Source organism: Myotis nattereri (genome assembly GCF_964212035.1).
Source record: "Myotis nattereri genome assembly, chromosome: 8".
In the NCBI taxonomy this organism is placed as follows: Eukaryota; Metazoa; Chordata; class Mammalia; order Chiroptera; family Vespertilionidae; genus Myotis; species Myotis nattereri.
Genome location: NC_138083.1, coordinates 70,084,005 through 70,098,372, shown reverse-complemented (window position 1 = coordinate 70,098,372; position 14,368 = coordinate 70,084,005). Strand labels below are relative to the sequence as shown.

At 49.2% G+C, this 14,368-nt stretch overlaps 1 protein-coding gene across 1 annotated transcript in view; it reads right to left on the bottom strand.

Annotated features, from left to right (window-relative positions):
* RIMS4 (regulating synaptic membrane exocytosis 4) overlaps positions 1-14,368 on the bottom strand; it is a 53,904-nt gene that overhangs the window by 15,320 nt on the left and 24,216 nt on the right. The window contains exon 2 of the mRNA XM_081096759.1: positions 2,257-2,395. Within this exon, the coding sequence (XP_080952885.1) occupies positions 2,257-2,395 (139 nt within the window). The remainder of the gene's footprint in view (positions 1-2,256; positions 2,396-14,368) is intronic.

Sequence of the window (14,368 nt, the reverse complement as noted above, 5' to 3'; positions counted from 1 at the left end):
TGTGCACATGCACCACCTGGGGACCCTGTTAAAGGCAGACTGATTCAGAGGGTCTGGGATGGAGCCTGACATGCTACATTTCCACCCAGCTTCCAGGGGACGCCAATGCTGTGGGACTATATCCGGAACAGCGAGGGACAAAGCCACTGTAACCTGGTATAGGATAATCTGGAGCCCAAGGATCTTCACTAGCAAGTGGCCCAACCCACACGCACCCCTTCCCCAGCCCCAAGACCTGGGTAGGATGCAACATTTCCCCAGTTCTCTACGCCTGTCCTTCGCAGTTCTCACCACTGCTAGTTGCTTCGTCAGAAGAAGGCAGGGTCCCCAAGGTGCACAGCCCAATTGTCTTGTACACTGTAAGTGGCTGATCCCATTTGCTGAAATAAAAATCCACATGGGAGCAGCCCTGTGCCCACCTGCAGGAACACACAAGCCTGGCGATCCAGTGGCTGGGGCAGACAGACCCAGAAGCTCCCAGGGCCACAGGCTGGGAGCTGCTCAAGCATGCTGGCTTCCTATAAGCCTGGGCTGGGCTGGCAGGAGCCCAGGAGGAGGATGGTCACACTCCCTCCTGTTTCAGAGTCTGGAATCTGGGTCCTGCCAGTGCCCAAAATACCTCCAGAAAAAGGAGGAGGCCAACCACAGCTCAAGGTCCCCACCTGTCCCTTCACCTTCCTTTCCTCAGCCAGGTGTTGAGCAGGGTGGCAGCACCTGGCTGAGCTCAGCCCCTCTCAGGCGGGCAAGACTCTGCCTTCTACCGGACCCCACATCCTCCAACCCACCCAATCCTCCCTCAACTGGGCTCAAGACCTCCTTTGTAAAATATATATATATATATATATATATATATATATATATATATACATTTTTTTAATTGATTTCAGAGAGGAAGGGAGAGGGAGAGAGAAACAGAAATATTAATGATGAGAATCATTGATTGGCTGCCTCCTGCACGCATTACACTGGAGATTCAAGCCCGAAACCCAGGCATGTGCCCTGACCAGGAATCAAAACATAACCCCCTGGTTCATCGGTCGACCCTCAACTACTGAGCCATGCCGGCCACATCTAAAATCTTTTAATAATTATAAAGCCAACATTTATCCTGTGCTAAGCACTTTATAGACACGATTTTGTTTAGGGTGGTTCAATGTATCCATTAAGATGCATCTGACCTTGAGGAGCAAAATATCCAAATTACAGCAGCTAAGTCAACAACAAACAACCATGACTGCGAATAATAACAGCACTTGCTATGTGTCAGTCACTATTCTAAGTGCTTTCACATTGATTAACTCACTTAGTCCTCACAACAACTTTATTACCCTCTCATGCTGCTCCCCTCGGAGAAAGTTGATTGGCCTTCATCTCCTGTTCTATGAAATGGGAATATGGGTTTGACTTCCTGTCACTGCTCACGGCACCACACTACCCTCCCGTGACCTGGTCCTCAAACCAACAGACAAAATGTTTGCTGGCCTCCTGCTGTTTCGACAGGCCAAGGAACATGCCCATGGCCACTTGGGTAAGTGGCAGAGCCAGGACTAGGACTCAAACCTCCTGACCCCCTGAAACTCAGCAGGGACCCACTACTACCCAGATGCCCAGAATATCTTCCTCCAAGTTTTGCGGCCTTGCCAAGTTTTTCAGGTTAAAGAAAACATTTGTTCCCTTCTCCTCCTCCTCCTCTCCCTTCCGCCGGCCCTCCTCCTCTTCTCGCCCTCCGGAAAGTCTCTCTAGGGGGTGGGTGGAACGGCAGTATCTGCCAAGGCGAGGCCATTCACAGAGGCCAGAGATGCCCAGTTTAAGAGGGGCTGGAGGTGGGAAGGCTTTCAGCCAGCAGAAACCCTGAGCCGCCAGGCAGGGCCCACAATTTCGGGGAGCCAAGGTGGAGGCTGAGCACTGTCCTATTCTTTTTATAAAAATGAACCCATTTAATCTTCCTAACACCCCTTTAATGTTAGTATTTATCCTCATTTTACAGATGAGGAAACTGAGGCACAGAGAGATGACCTGACCAAGGTCACACAGCCAGTGAGTGGTGGAGCCAGGATTCAAACCTAGGCAGTCAGGCACCAGAGTCTGGCTGTCCTTGGTCTTCCTCAGAGCTTCCTTGCTTCATCGCCTCCCTTCTGAAGACAGGACAGTGTGGGAACCCTCAGCCAATGCCCCTCGAAGTCTGAGACCCTCCCGCCCCATGCCAGGGAAGACCGAGAGCCAGGAGGCCTGGGGGCGCGCCAGGCTCACACTCACTTGCCCTCCGAGCCGTAGCTGTTCATGCTGTCCTCGATGGACTCATGGCTGGTCTGGCGCAGCGTCCGGCTGGGCATCTCCACCGCCAGGCCCGTCTCCGTGCTCCTCTGAATGGCCCCCTTCAGCCTCCGGCTGTCCCCTTCTTGGCAGAGAGGCAGCGGGAAATGAGGAGAGAGACACAGGGTGGGAGAGGACAGAGAGGCCAGACATCTGGTTAGCATTTCAGGGGCTGGTGGCGGCCAGCTTTGGTCCCACCCCCAACCCAACAACCTCCTCCTACCACTGGCCTCACCTGCACCCAGCCTGCAGGGGGCAGTCTGTCATTCATACCCACCCCATAATCAGTATCACATGTGTTCTCTCACCTGATGGATTCATTTCCATGGACTGCCTCTCTCTCCCCTTTGAATAGGAAGTCATGTCTCCCCTGCAACCTTCTCCAAATCCTTTCTCCTCCTCTTCTGCAGCTACTATTTATTGAGCACCTACTATAGGCCATACTCTTGTCAACCCCGCACAACGGGCAGTTTGGATGGGATATTGCTTTGTTGTCAGGGATGTCCTGTGCACTGTAAAAGTCTAACGGTAACCCTGGCCTCTACCCAGTAAATGCTAGTAGCACCCCTCAATCCAGTGTGGCAATCAAAAACATCTCCAGACACTGCAAAACATCCCCTAGGGGCAACAGTCACCCTCCATAGAGGACCACTGATTGAGGCCACTGGCTCTGAAACCAGATTGCCCAGGTTCAAATCCTGGATCTTTTTCTCATGGGCTGTGAGGCTTTGGGCAAATTACTCAGCCTCTCTGTGCCTCATTTCCCCAACTGTAAAATGGGAGAAAAACAAGGTTTTAATGAAGACAAACAGTCCTCTGCCCTTGCTATTCCCTCCCCTTGGGCAGGAGCTCAATCCATGGCCTCCACTCCATGATGGCACATCACCCTCTCTAAGACCTTCCTTGACCACCCCCTGGCTTTCTCTGCCCCGTGGCCATGCTGTGGCTTTCTCTGCCCCATGGCCATGCTGTGGCTTTCTCTGCCCCATGGCCATGCTGTGGCTTTCTCTGCCCCATGGCCATGCTGTGGCTTTCTCTGCCCCGTGGCCATGCTGTGGCTTTCTCTGCCCCGTGGCCATGCTGTGGCTTTCTCTGCCCTGTGGCCATGCTGTGGCTTTCTTCCAAACACAGGGCACATTCCTGATTTATTGGCCAGCTTTCTCCACAAAGACGGTAAGCTCCGCAAGGACACGGAACGTTGTTTTGCCCACTGCTGAAGCCCCTGGGCCGAGAACAGGCCCAGCCACTGTAGGTGTTCAATTAAAACCTGCTGGAGAAGGAGGGTCTGCCTGAGCATGGTCTCAACCCCCCATGTGGATGCTCCTGCTCTCCCTGCTTCAACACCGAGGACACGAAGCTCAGGGGTTAAGCGACATGCTCACATCTGTACAGCCAGAAAGGGGGGAGCCAGGGTTTGACCCGGGAGGGTCTCTTCGCTCCGTGCTCCACAGCCTGGTGATCGTGGAGAGCTTCCCATCGGCCACCACCCGGGGGACTGTGGCTTTGCTAGAGGCGGGGTGGATCTTTTGTGAGATCCCCCCCTCCCACAGTCTGGGATGAGCTGGCATACCTCAGGGGCTTCCCCAGTGCTTGCTGACCCCCTGGGGAAAGCAGCACCACCCACACCCCACCATCCTGCGTGGAGAGGACAGGAGCGCTGGGTCTGTGTAACCAGAGACAGAGCGGGACCAGGATGCCTGCCGCTGGCCTTCTCCCAGCCTCCCCCCTCCCAGCTCAATAATGGTGCCCCTTCCTCCTGACTCTGACACAGACACAAGTACAGGTGCTCTGTGCGTGTTCTCGGAGCATGTGCCCACATCTTTGTCTCACACATGTGCACATATACTCAGAAAAACACACAGGAACACACACGCATACACAGGAATATACGTGCAAAGACACGTGTCTGAGTGTCCATGTTTGTGTTTCCATGGGCTTCACAGACCTATCATGCTGTTTCTGAGGCTGGGCACACACACAGGCGCATACCCACATACGAGGGATAGGCCATCCCACTCAAGAAAGCACACAGGGAAACTGCCGATGCATTTCTGTGTGTCACCCTGAGTGTTTCTGAACATGTTGGGGGTCATGTGTGTCCCTGTGTCCGTGTTCCCTTCATTCCTCCATTTGTTCTCTCACTAATCTGTTTCTGCACCCCCCACACCTCAACATTTCTATTTCTCTGTGTAGAGCGGTACAGAGGCACAGAGAAAGACTCCGAAACACACACATGCTCCCTCAGAAACACTCACAGCACAGAGTCGCCGCTCCTCCACTCACGCATTCACACAAGCACAGTCCTATGTCGGACAAACTCCAGACCCCTGTCCGGGATTCAACCTCCCACTGAGCCCTGCTCTGGAGCCCCACCCCGACTCGCCCTCGCCCGCCAGGATCTGACACATTTCTCCCGGGAAAGGGCTCCGTGCTCCACAGCCTGGTGATCGCGATGAGCTTTCCGTCCAAAACATGATAACAACTCAGACAGACCCCATAGGGGCTGAGGAGGGGGTTTGGTGAGGTGGGCTTCACATCTGGGTGGCATTCTATGGCATCTAAGTATCCCACATCCAGTACCCTGTTTGGGCCCCAGAATAGGCGTGAGTCACCACACAGGTGAGCCTGGCTTTGCAATCAAAGCCCAGGCAGAGTCACAGGCAAGCTGACCTTGGGCAAGTTGGGTAACATCTACCTCATGGAGCTGCTGAGAGGGTTCACGATAGAACATTTACCACAGCGCTGGCATAGAGTAGGTGTCAAACAAAAGTAGCCTTAGCTGCTACAGAGAAAGACCTCCCAGAACTCTCCAAATCTGCCCAAGCCAACTGTCTTGCATGTTCCCTCTGACATGTCACCTTGTGAGTCCCCAATGTGGGTCCGTAGTTGTACCAACCACACCAACAAGATCTACCATTGAAGCTATCCACTGGCCATCTCTTGCTCATGCAGGTACATTCCCCAAAGTGCCTGGACCAACGTTTTCCCACTCCCCAGCCTGTAGGCCCACCCATCCCAACAGATGACCTGTCTCCCACTTGGCTGAAAAGATGTGTTTCCTTGACTTGCTCTTTCCCGCTTGCAAATGTCACCATCCGCAGACCTTCCAACCTGCCCCTCGACCCTCCCCCTTCTCTGACCTCCTTGCCAAGGCGGATCTGCCATCTGTTCTCCCTACCCCTCCTCCTCCCATCCTCGCCGGAGACTCCTCCCACCCCTTGTGCTCTCTGGACCTTGAATCTGCCACCTATCCGTCTTCGGCTCTTTCCACTCCTCCTGCAAGTCTGCTCAAGGCTTCACTTCTTCCACCACCTGCTTCAACCAACACATTTCTCATAGAACAGCCTCTCCCGCCATGTCGCCAACCACACACTTCCATCTCTTACAGCGTGGCTTCCACTCCGTTCACAGGGCTTGCTGAACCAGTCCAACGATGGCTCCAACCATGCACCAAGGCCTTATCTCAGCCCTAATACCTGAACTCAAGAAACAACCACCGATGCCTTTCTGTTCCTGGGATGCTGACTGCACTTCTAAGTCTGGTCTCCACTGACAAGAGAGGCTTCATCATCCCAGGTTATCAGGGTGCTCCACTGCCGAGGCCTGGAGTGGAGTCCTGTGGACTCTGGGTACCAACTGTGGCTGGCCACGGTGACATACAAATAAATGGAGTTCGAATGACCCATTTTGGCCACCCACTAACACTGGCTACACCCAAGGCTCAAACTGTGCAGCTTGAACTTTCTCCCGCAGGGTCCTAAGTCCCTCGTCTCCCAACTTGGGCAGAATGTGGTGTGTGGGTTTAAGGGAGAGGGAGGGTGTGTGGATGGCTGGATTCCTGCAGGAGGCAGCACACACTTAGGGAACCAACTCCACTGTGTGCCAAACACCGTGCCTGATGCTGGGGACAGAGAGCGAGAGTGGTGTGGTCCCTGCCTCCATGAGCTCACAGTGCGGAGAGAGGCAGACATTGAACAGATGATCACATGGATTAACCACAAGTGTGTAAGTGCTCTGAAGACAAGTACAAGATGTAATGATTACACCCATTGGGGGGCCAGAGGGAGGGGAGCTAACACTGATTACTTCCTCCCTTGAGTAGTCACTTCAGATCCCTCCTTCTTTGGCCTGTGATTGTGAATTGTAGCAGGCTTCCTCCTGTCCCTGATCACTACTACCATCCTGTATTTAGGACCTCGCCATTCTGTCTTTGGATTCTTTCTCTGCTCCAGATCCTCCCCCTTGTTGATTTCATTCCCTTCCAGCAACACCAGGACCATCTAGGTGAATCCTATGCCTCAACCTGTAGTCCTCAACTCTGAGAGCAACACTTCCAACTGCATTATGGACATCACCTCCTGGATGATGAGCAGGCTCCTTGGATGCAAGCTGGCCAAAGCCACACCCATCCCTGCTCCCACTTTCTCCATCAACTCTTTCCAATGTGTGTTCCAACCTTCCCAGTCACCTAGACTCAGAACCCCCAGGACCTCTCTGACATTTCCCCTTTCCCATCAATGCCAAGGCATACAAAGTCTTTGCCCTTAATATCTCTTATATCTACCCCTGCTTATCCCTTTTCACAACCAACCAGCTTCAATATCTCAAGTTTAAACTATTTTAACAGCCTCCTAACTGGTCTCCCTGCTTCCACCCACCAAACAAGCCATTAACAGATTAACTAACTTAAGTGACCACTTCAGACCAAGAGATTCCACCCCAACTAATTCACTCTACACAAATAGTCACAAAAGTACACAAAGATGTGCAGGAAGAAGTCCCCCACAGTATCACTTACACCAACGAAATGCTGGAGTTAACTGCCCACCAACAGGGGACCTGTTTACAAAAGGACACATCCCACAGGAGAATACTGTGCAACTGTGAAAAAACAATCACGTGGATCTATGTTTACAGTTAACAAAAAAGATCGCCTCGATATACAAAGCTAAAAACAAAATACGATGGGGAATGGTATGTAAGACATAATACTGCCTTTGTAAAGCTACAGATTATACATATCTTCGTGCATAGACACAGAAAATCCAATCTCCTGATGGTGACTAGCTGTAGGGGGAAAGGTTTTTAAAGGGTGTGTGTGGAAGGTCATTTTAAAAAGTGCAGAAACATTAAGCGTGCAGCTCGATGAATGCTCACAAACTAAACGTCCTCATGTAACCAGCACCCAGGTGGAGAATCAGAGCGTTACTAGGATCCCCAAAGCTCACCTGTGAGTCTTCCAGTCTCTGTGTTGCTCCAGAAGGATAGCCACTACCCTGATCTCCAACACCAGATACGAGTTTTGCCTAGTTTTGAACTTATATACACAAAGCATGGCCTTTTTTGAGGGGAGGGGAGCTTCCCCTGCTCAATACTTGTTGATTGTGCGATCCATCCCTATTGTTGGACGTAGCTGTAGATGGCTTATCACCACTGCTCTGTAGTGTTCCGTGGTATGAATATGCCCAATCTATTTATCTATGGTGCTGTTGGTTGGCGTTTGATTTTTTTCCCAGTTTGGGTCTATTAAGAATAATGTTGCTAGCCCTAGCTGGTCTGGCTCACTGGATAGAGTGTCAGCCTATGAACTGAAGGGTCCTGGGTTCAATTCCAGTCACGGGCATATACCTCAGTTGCAGGCTCAATCCCCAGCCCCAGGCAGGAGGCAAAGAATCAATGTATCTCTCTCACATTGATGTTTCTCTCTGTCTGTCCCCCTACCTTCCACTCTCTCTAAAAACCAATGGGAAAATATCCTCAGGTGAGGATTAACAACAACAACAAAAAGAATAATGCTCTTATATAATTACTTTAGTGCGTGGTCTGGTGAACACTTGTATCCAGGTCTTAGAACTATATGTAGGAGTGGAATCGCTGGGTCAAGGGGCAGGCATTTGTTCAGCTTTAGCAGACATTGCCAAATCATTTTCCAAAGTAATTGTACTAATTTATACTCCAACCAGCACCCTGGGGGACTTTTCTTTTTTGTATGCTTCTATGTCTCTTGAAGTTTTAGAGATAATGGATTAATTCTATAATGAAAATGAAGGTAAAATACAAATCCCATATAATAAAAGCCCAGTGAACGAACAGCAGAACGACCAGAATGACCTATCGACCAGTCGCTATGATGTGCACTGACCACCAGGGGGCAGACACTTAATGCAGGAGCTACCCCCTGGCCCCTGGTGGTCAGTGTGCTACCACAGTGGGAGTGCCGCTTGGCTGACCGGGATGAGTGGCTGCTCCGGCTGCGAACCCCAGGCTGATGGGCAGAAACCCCAGGCTGCGATCGTCGCCTCCTCGCCCCAGGCTCCTCCGCCTCCTCGCTCCCTGCCGCCTCCTCCGGACCACAGCACCACCACGGGCTCGCAGAGCTGACCCCAGAGGCTGGGAAGCAGGTTTGTGGCCACCACGGGACTGAGGCCTACTGTGCTGCCTCTCAGTGCTACTGTCCCTGGGCCCAGCCCCGAGCGGGTCCCCTGGAGAGGCGAGTGCTCTGGCTCCACCGAAGATGCTCCACAGCCGCTGGGCTGACCCAGATGAGCTGTGCTCTCACAGCAGGCCGATTCCCACAGGCCACGCCTCCCGCCAGTCACGAATCCTGTGCACCGGCCTCTAGTTTATAAATAAGTCACACCTTCAATCAGGCTATAATCCCATTTAAAGCCTTGGAATGGCTTCCCACTGCCTGCCAAGGTTCAACTTTTGCATCCAAGCATTCAAGACTCTCGGTTACCTGATTCCCTCCCCATCTGCTCCTGGTCCCCTTCAGCCTCCACACCCCAGCCCAGCTAGCACCTCATCACTCACGTACATCCTCAGTAACTTCCTCACCCTGGTTTTCTCTCCTTTACTCTCCTACTCCCTCATCTTCCCTATCAACATTCTAACCATCTTCTAGAGCTAAGCTTTAAATAACACTTAAAATTATCAGGCACTCACCAAACTCTTGGGGCTTTTGTAAGGATTAAGTATAACAATCAGATGATGTAATAATTTAATACCATTTAATCTTCAAGATGTCCAAGGGGGGTGGTGGTCCTCAGTAAGCACTCAACAAAGGTGGCTATTATGAAATTATTAACATTTTGCCAGATGCTATGCCAAGTGTTTGACATAGGCATCATCTCATTTGGTATGTAAGACATATACTCACAATAAGTCATGAGATAACTATTACCTGATTTTGCAGGGTAATAAAATGAGGATCAAGAAGGTTAAGTAACTTTCCCAAGGACACACACAGCTACGAATGGCAGAGGAATTCAAGCCCAGGTCTTTCTGGTTCCAATAACCATATTTTTTACCGAATCAACTCACTTTGTTCTACCACAGACTTCAAATTCCATCTCTTTTACAAAGACTTCCATGACCAAACTCCTTGAGCCCTAGGGGCCCTTTATCTTCACCTCCATGGGGGTCTCTACTCCTCCTTTAATTCAGCACGTGTGTGCTTGGGTGACCATTTGTGCACATGTCTCCTGGGTACATACCTAGGAGTGAACTGCTGGGTCATAGGCTATGCGTTTGCAATGCTTTTTAAATGGGTTAAGCATGATGTGGACTAAAGAGGTTAACACATTAGATTATCTTTCATCAGGAAGCAATGTTCTGAAGAAATGAGGCTCAGGCCTGGAATATTTTGGGAAGAAGGATGGTGGAAAAACAGTTAATTAACTGTCTATCTGGCTCACATTTATCTTCTCCAAATGTAATATTTGTTAAATAAATGTACAGAGGGCAGAGAGAACCCAGGACAGGAGAGAAAGGAGTGAAAAAGGCCTGGCTCTGGGTGGTGTGGTTTGGTTGGTTGGAGCATCATCCTGTACAGCAAAAAGGTTGCGGGTTCAATCTCCAGTCAGGGTGCGTGCAGGAGGCAACTGATCGCTGTTTCTCTCTCACATCAATGTTTCTCTCCCTCTCTTTCCCTTCCTCTCTCTAAAATTAATTTTAAAAGGGCCTGGAACACAGTGGACATTCAATAAATGCTGACTGTTATAATTAAACTGTTCAAAGATCAATGGCCAACTGCTCACTGATATTATCTTTCATAATTTGTCATCATTTCATTGATTCTTAGACATACATTTTTCAATATCTCTAAAATTAAGATATGAATGACAGCCAATGGCAAGTCAGAGGTAAATTCTGACATGTTTTATTTCTCTTGGTGCTACACTTGTGATTGAACGCGGATTAGACACTGTTAGGTGCAATAGCCACAGAGCCAGCCAGGCGCAAGGGGAGCTGTCCATGGTCCTGACCATGAGCAGGAGGCCAAGGCTTGCCTGGGGCAAAGGTGGCAGCTCACAGGGAGGGGAGATGCCCAAAACAACTAGGCAACTCATCCCATGCTTGTTATTAAACCACAATTCCTTTGCACTGGCTTGCTGATGCCTCAAAGTTCACCATTCCATAAGGACAGGCACTTCCACTTACTAAGCTCAACCAGAGCCTACGATAGGTATCAACTTACATGACTTCATTTAATCCTCACAACCACTACTGTCTCCATTTTCAGAGGAGAACGCTGACTCAGGGAGATCAATGAGCCTGCCCATTAAGTAGGAACACGATCTTGGTTCAGAGCAGATCAGGGTACAATTTGACCTTTAGGCTGCCTTACACTGAGGAAGGGCGGGGGCAGTGAATTCCTCAGACCTTCTTCCAAGAGGATTTGAAGGGTAAAAAGGGAGAGACCATAAAGAGGCAAAAATGAAATGGGTGGGAGCAAGGGAGGCAAAGAGCCCATGATAAGGATTTAAGAACAGAAGATGGGGAGAATCTGAAGATTTGGAGAGGATCAACTGAGCAATGTATATGTAACTCTGCCCCTGGAAAACAATGTACTCTTACATATCCAATAAAATACACATCTACTGAGCTCATTCCTTATGCCATGCTCTTCTTGGCATTGGGGATTTTTAAAAAATATATATTTTATTGATTTTTTTACAGAGAGGAAGGGAGAGAGATAGAGAGTCAGAAACATCGATGAGAGAGAAACATCGATCAGCTGCCTCCTGCACATTTCCCACTGGGGATGTGCCCGCAACCCAGGTACATGCCCTTGACCGGAATCGAACCTGGGACCCTTCAGTCCGCAGGCCAACGCTCTATCCACTGAGCCAAACCGGTTTCGGCGGCATTGGGGATTTTATTAAGACATAGCCGTTGTCTTTCAGGAGCTTACAGGTAGTGTGTGTGTGGGGGGGGGGGGGGGGATGAAACAGATAAGTCATTACCATTCATTCAACAAACTCCTTCTAAGTGCCTATTCCAGGCCTGTGCTGGGGACTCATAACAGATGAATTAAACCCAGATCTTGCTGAAACCCCCGCCCCCCTGTCTGTCAGGAGACAGACAAGTAAGGGGACAATTATGACACAAGGTGTTACGATTACAACACAGGATGGTTCAAGGGCAGAGATATACACAGTATTATAAGAGCAATAAGAAGAAATGAGCAAAGAAAGTAGAGGGAGGGTGTGGATTAGAAGTAGAATTATTTCAATAATGAATTAAATTTTATTGCAAATATAATCATAATAAAATTTATTGTAGATGCAGGTATTACCTTCTGGAAATTTACAACTGAGAAGTGTACTGATAAGTGCAAAACATGTAGAGAGGGGCAAAAATGTAGAACCAAAATATAAGCTGAGCACAAAGAGTTCTGAATGCACAGTAAATGCATTTTGGGCAGCGGGAGGTCCTACAGCTAGCAGTGATGGTCAGGGGAAAGTCGTTCACTCTAGTCCAGTGGTTCTCAGCCTGTGGGTCGTGACCCTTTTGGTGGTCGAACAACCCTTTCACAGGGGTCTCCTAAGACCATCCTGCATATCAGATATTTACACTACGATTCATAACAGTAGCAACATTACAGTTATGAAGTAGCAACGAAAATAATTTTATGGTTGGGTCACAACATGAGGAACTGTATTTAAAGGGCCAGCAGAAGGTTGAGAACCACAGCAGTCCGTCTAGCATGGGAAAACTTTCTGAGGAAGGGGCATCTTAGCAATCATTGGAAGGAAGACAATTTACAGTCTCCACAAGGGCAGCCTTCCAAAAGCAGCCATTCCCACCTGCATTTGGGAAAAGCTGAACAAGCTCTGGAAGAACTGAGTTGTGGGCCAAAACAGAGTCTATAAGCACAGTGCTCAAGGCTTTCATGATCTGCCCCAACCTATCCTACAAGTCTGATGCCATGCATATACCAGGTGCTCCAGCCACACTGTGTCACTCATCACTCACCAACCACAGCCTACATATTTCTGTCTTCTTTTGTAAAAAGATTTTTTAATTGATATTTTAAAAAGAGAGGAAGGAGAGAGGGAGAGAGAGAAACATTCATGTGAGAATAAAACATCGATCGGCTGCCTCCTGCATACCCCCTACCAGGGATCGAGCCCACAACCTTTGGTGCATGGGACGATGCCCAACCAACTGAGCCACACCAGCCAGGGCTACTTCCACCTTCTTACGAGCACAGTCTCTGGAGCCAGAATAACTGGGCTTGGGACTTGAGGCATCCCTCTGCTACTTTCTGAGTAAACTAAAGAAAGTTACTGAACTTCTCTGAGCTTTAGTTCCCTCACAAAATAGAAATAATAATAGCACCCACCTTACTGTTATTATAAGGTTTAAATGTATTGGTCAGGTCTCACTAGGTTATGCTAAGTAACAAGTGACCCACAAATTTCAGTGGCTAAGAGAACAAGGTTTAGTTCTTGCTCATATTAAACATCCTTTGTGAGTTAGCTGTGGCTCTATCTCATGAATTCTGGGATTCAGAATGAAGGAGCCAGTCCTATTTGGGACATGCAGTTCTCATGGCAGAGGGAAGACAGGAATGATAGAATCAGAACTCTTCCAGCCACTGAACTTTTCTCCATGTATATATATATATTTTAAATTTAAGTACAGAAAAGAAGAGATAAGAAATATGCCCTCTAATAATGTGAAAAAGCCAAAAGTGTAGGTGAGGTTGGGGGAGCTCTCCCCTGAACACACAATGAAAAGAGAATTCATCAAACTACCAAATGATTTGCAATAACAAGGCAATGTGTTAGCCCATTATAACACTAGTCCACATTAATTGTGCCCCTTTGGGGGCTAAACTCAATGACATAGCATATGTGCTGTGACTGTCATGATAAAGGCATTCAGTAGATTATAACTGCTATTATCAACAAGTAGTGTTATCTACCTACTCTGAGGTAGACAGCAGTGTCCCCAGTTCCCAGGAACTCTCAGAACACTGCGGCTCTGGGAACTGAAGCGATGTGCTCACAGTCCCACAGCCTGCAAGCGTGGCGAGGCAGAATATAAGACAAATCCATCCCCTCCTCACACAGCGCTGAACACAGCGTTCACAGCAGCATTCTTCCTAATAGCCAAAAGGTGCACACAATCCACATGCTCATCAGCTGACAAACAACAAAAAGTAGACCATGGAGCTACTGGAGTGTTACTCAGCCACAGAAAGGAATGAAGCACTGAGAAATGCTACAGCAGAGATACACCCTGGAAATAAGCAACATGAAAGAAGCCAGTCATGAAACACCACATAGTCTATGACTAGTCATATAAAAGATCCAGAAGAGGAAAACCATAGAGATAGAAGGCAAACTAGTGGTTGCAGGGGCTAGGGTGAGGGAGGACTTAAGAGTGATTACTAATGAGTATAAGGGCTTCTTTTTGGGGGTGATGAAAATGTTCTATAATTGATTGCGGTGATGACTACATAACTGAATATACTAAAACCTGCTGAGTTGAACCCTTTAAACAAATGAAATGGCATGTTATGTAATTATCCTATATAATAAAGAGGTAATATGCAAATTGACCCTTACATCATAACGGTGTCAAAAGATGGTGGCGTGCACAGCGGGGGCGGGGCAGTGGGGGCGGGGCTGGCGGCCACCTCCCATGGCTTCTGCTGGGGTTTCCGCAGCCCACACACATGGGCTGCGGGGGTCCCGGCGGCCGCTCCGCGCAGCTTCCACCGAGGTTCCTGTGGCCCCGCGTGCCACGGGGGCAGGGCCCG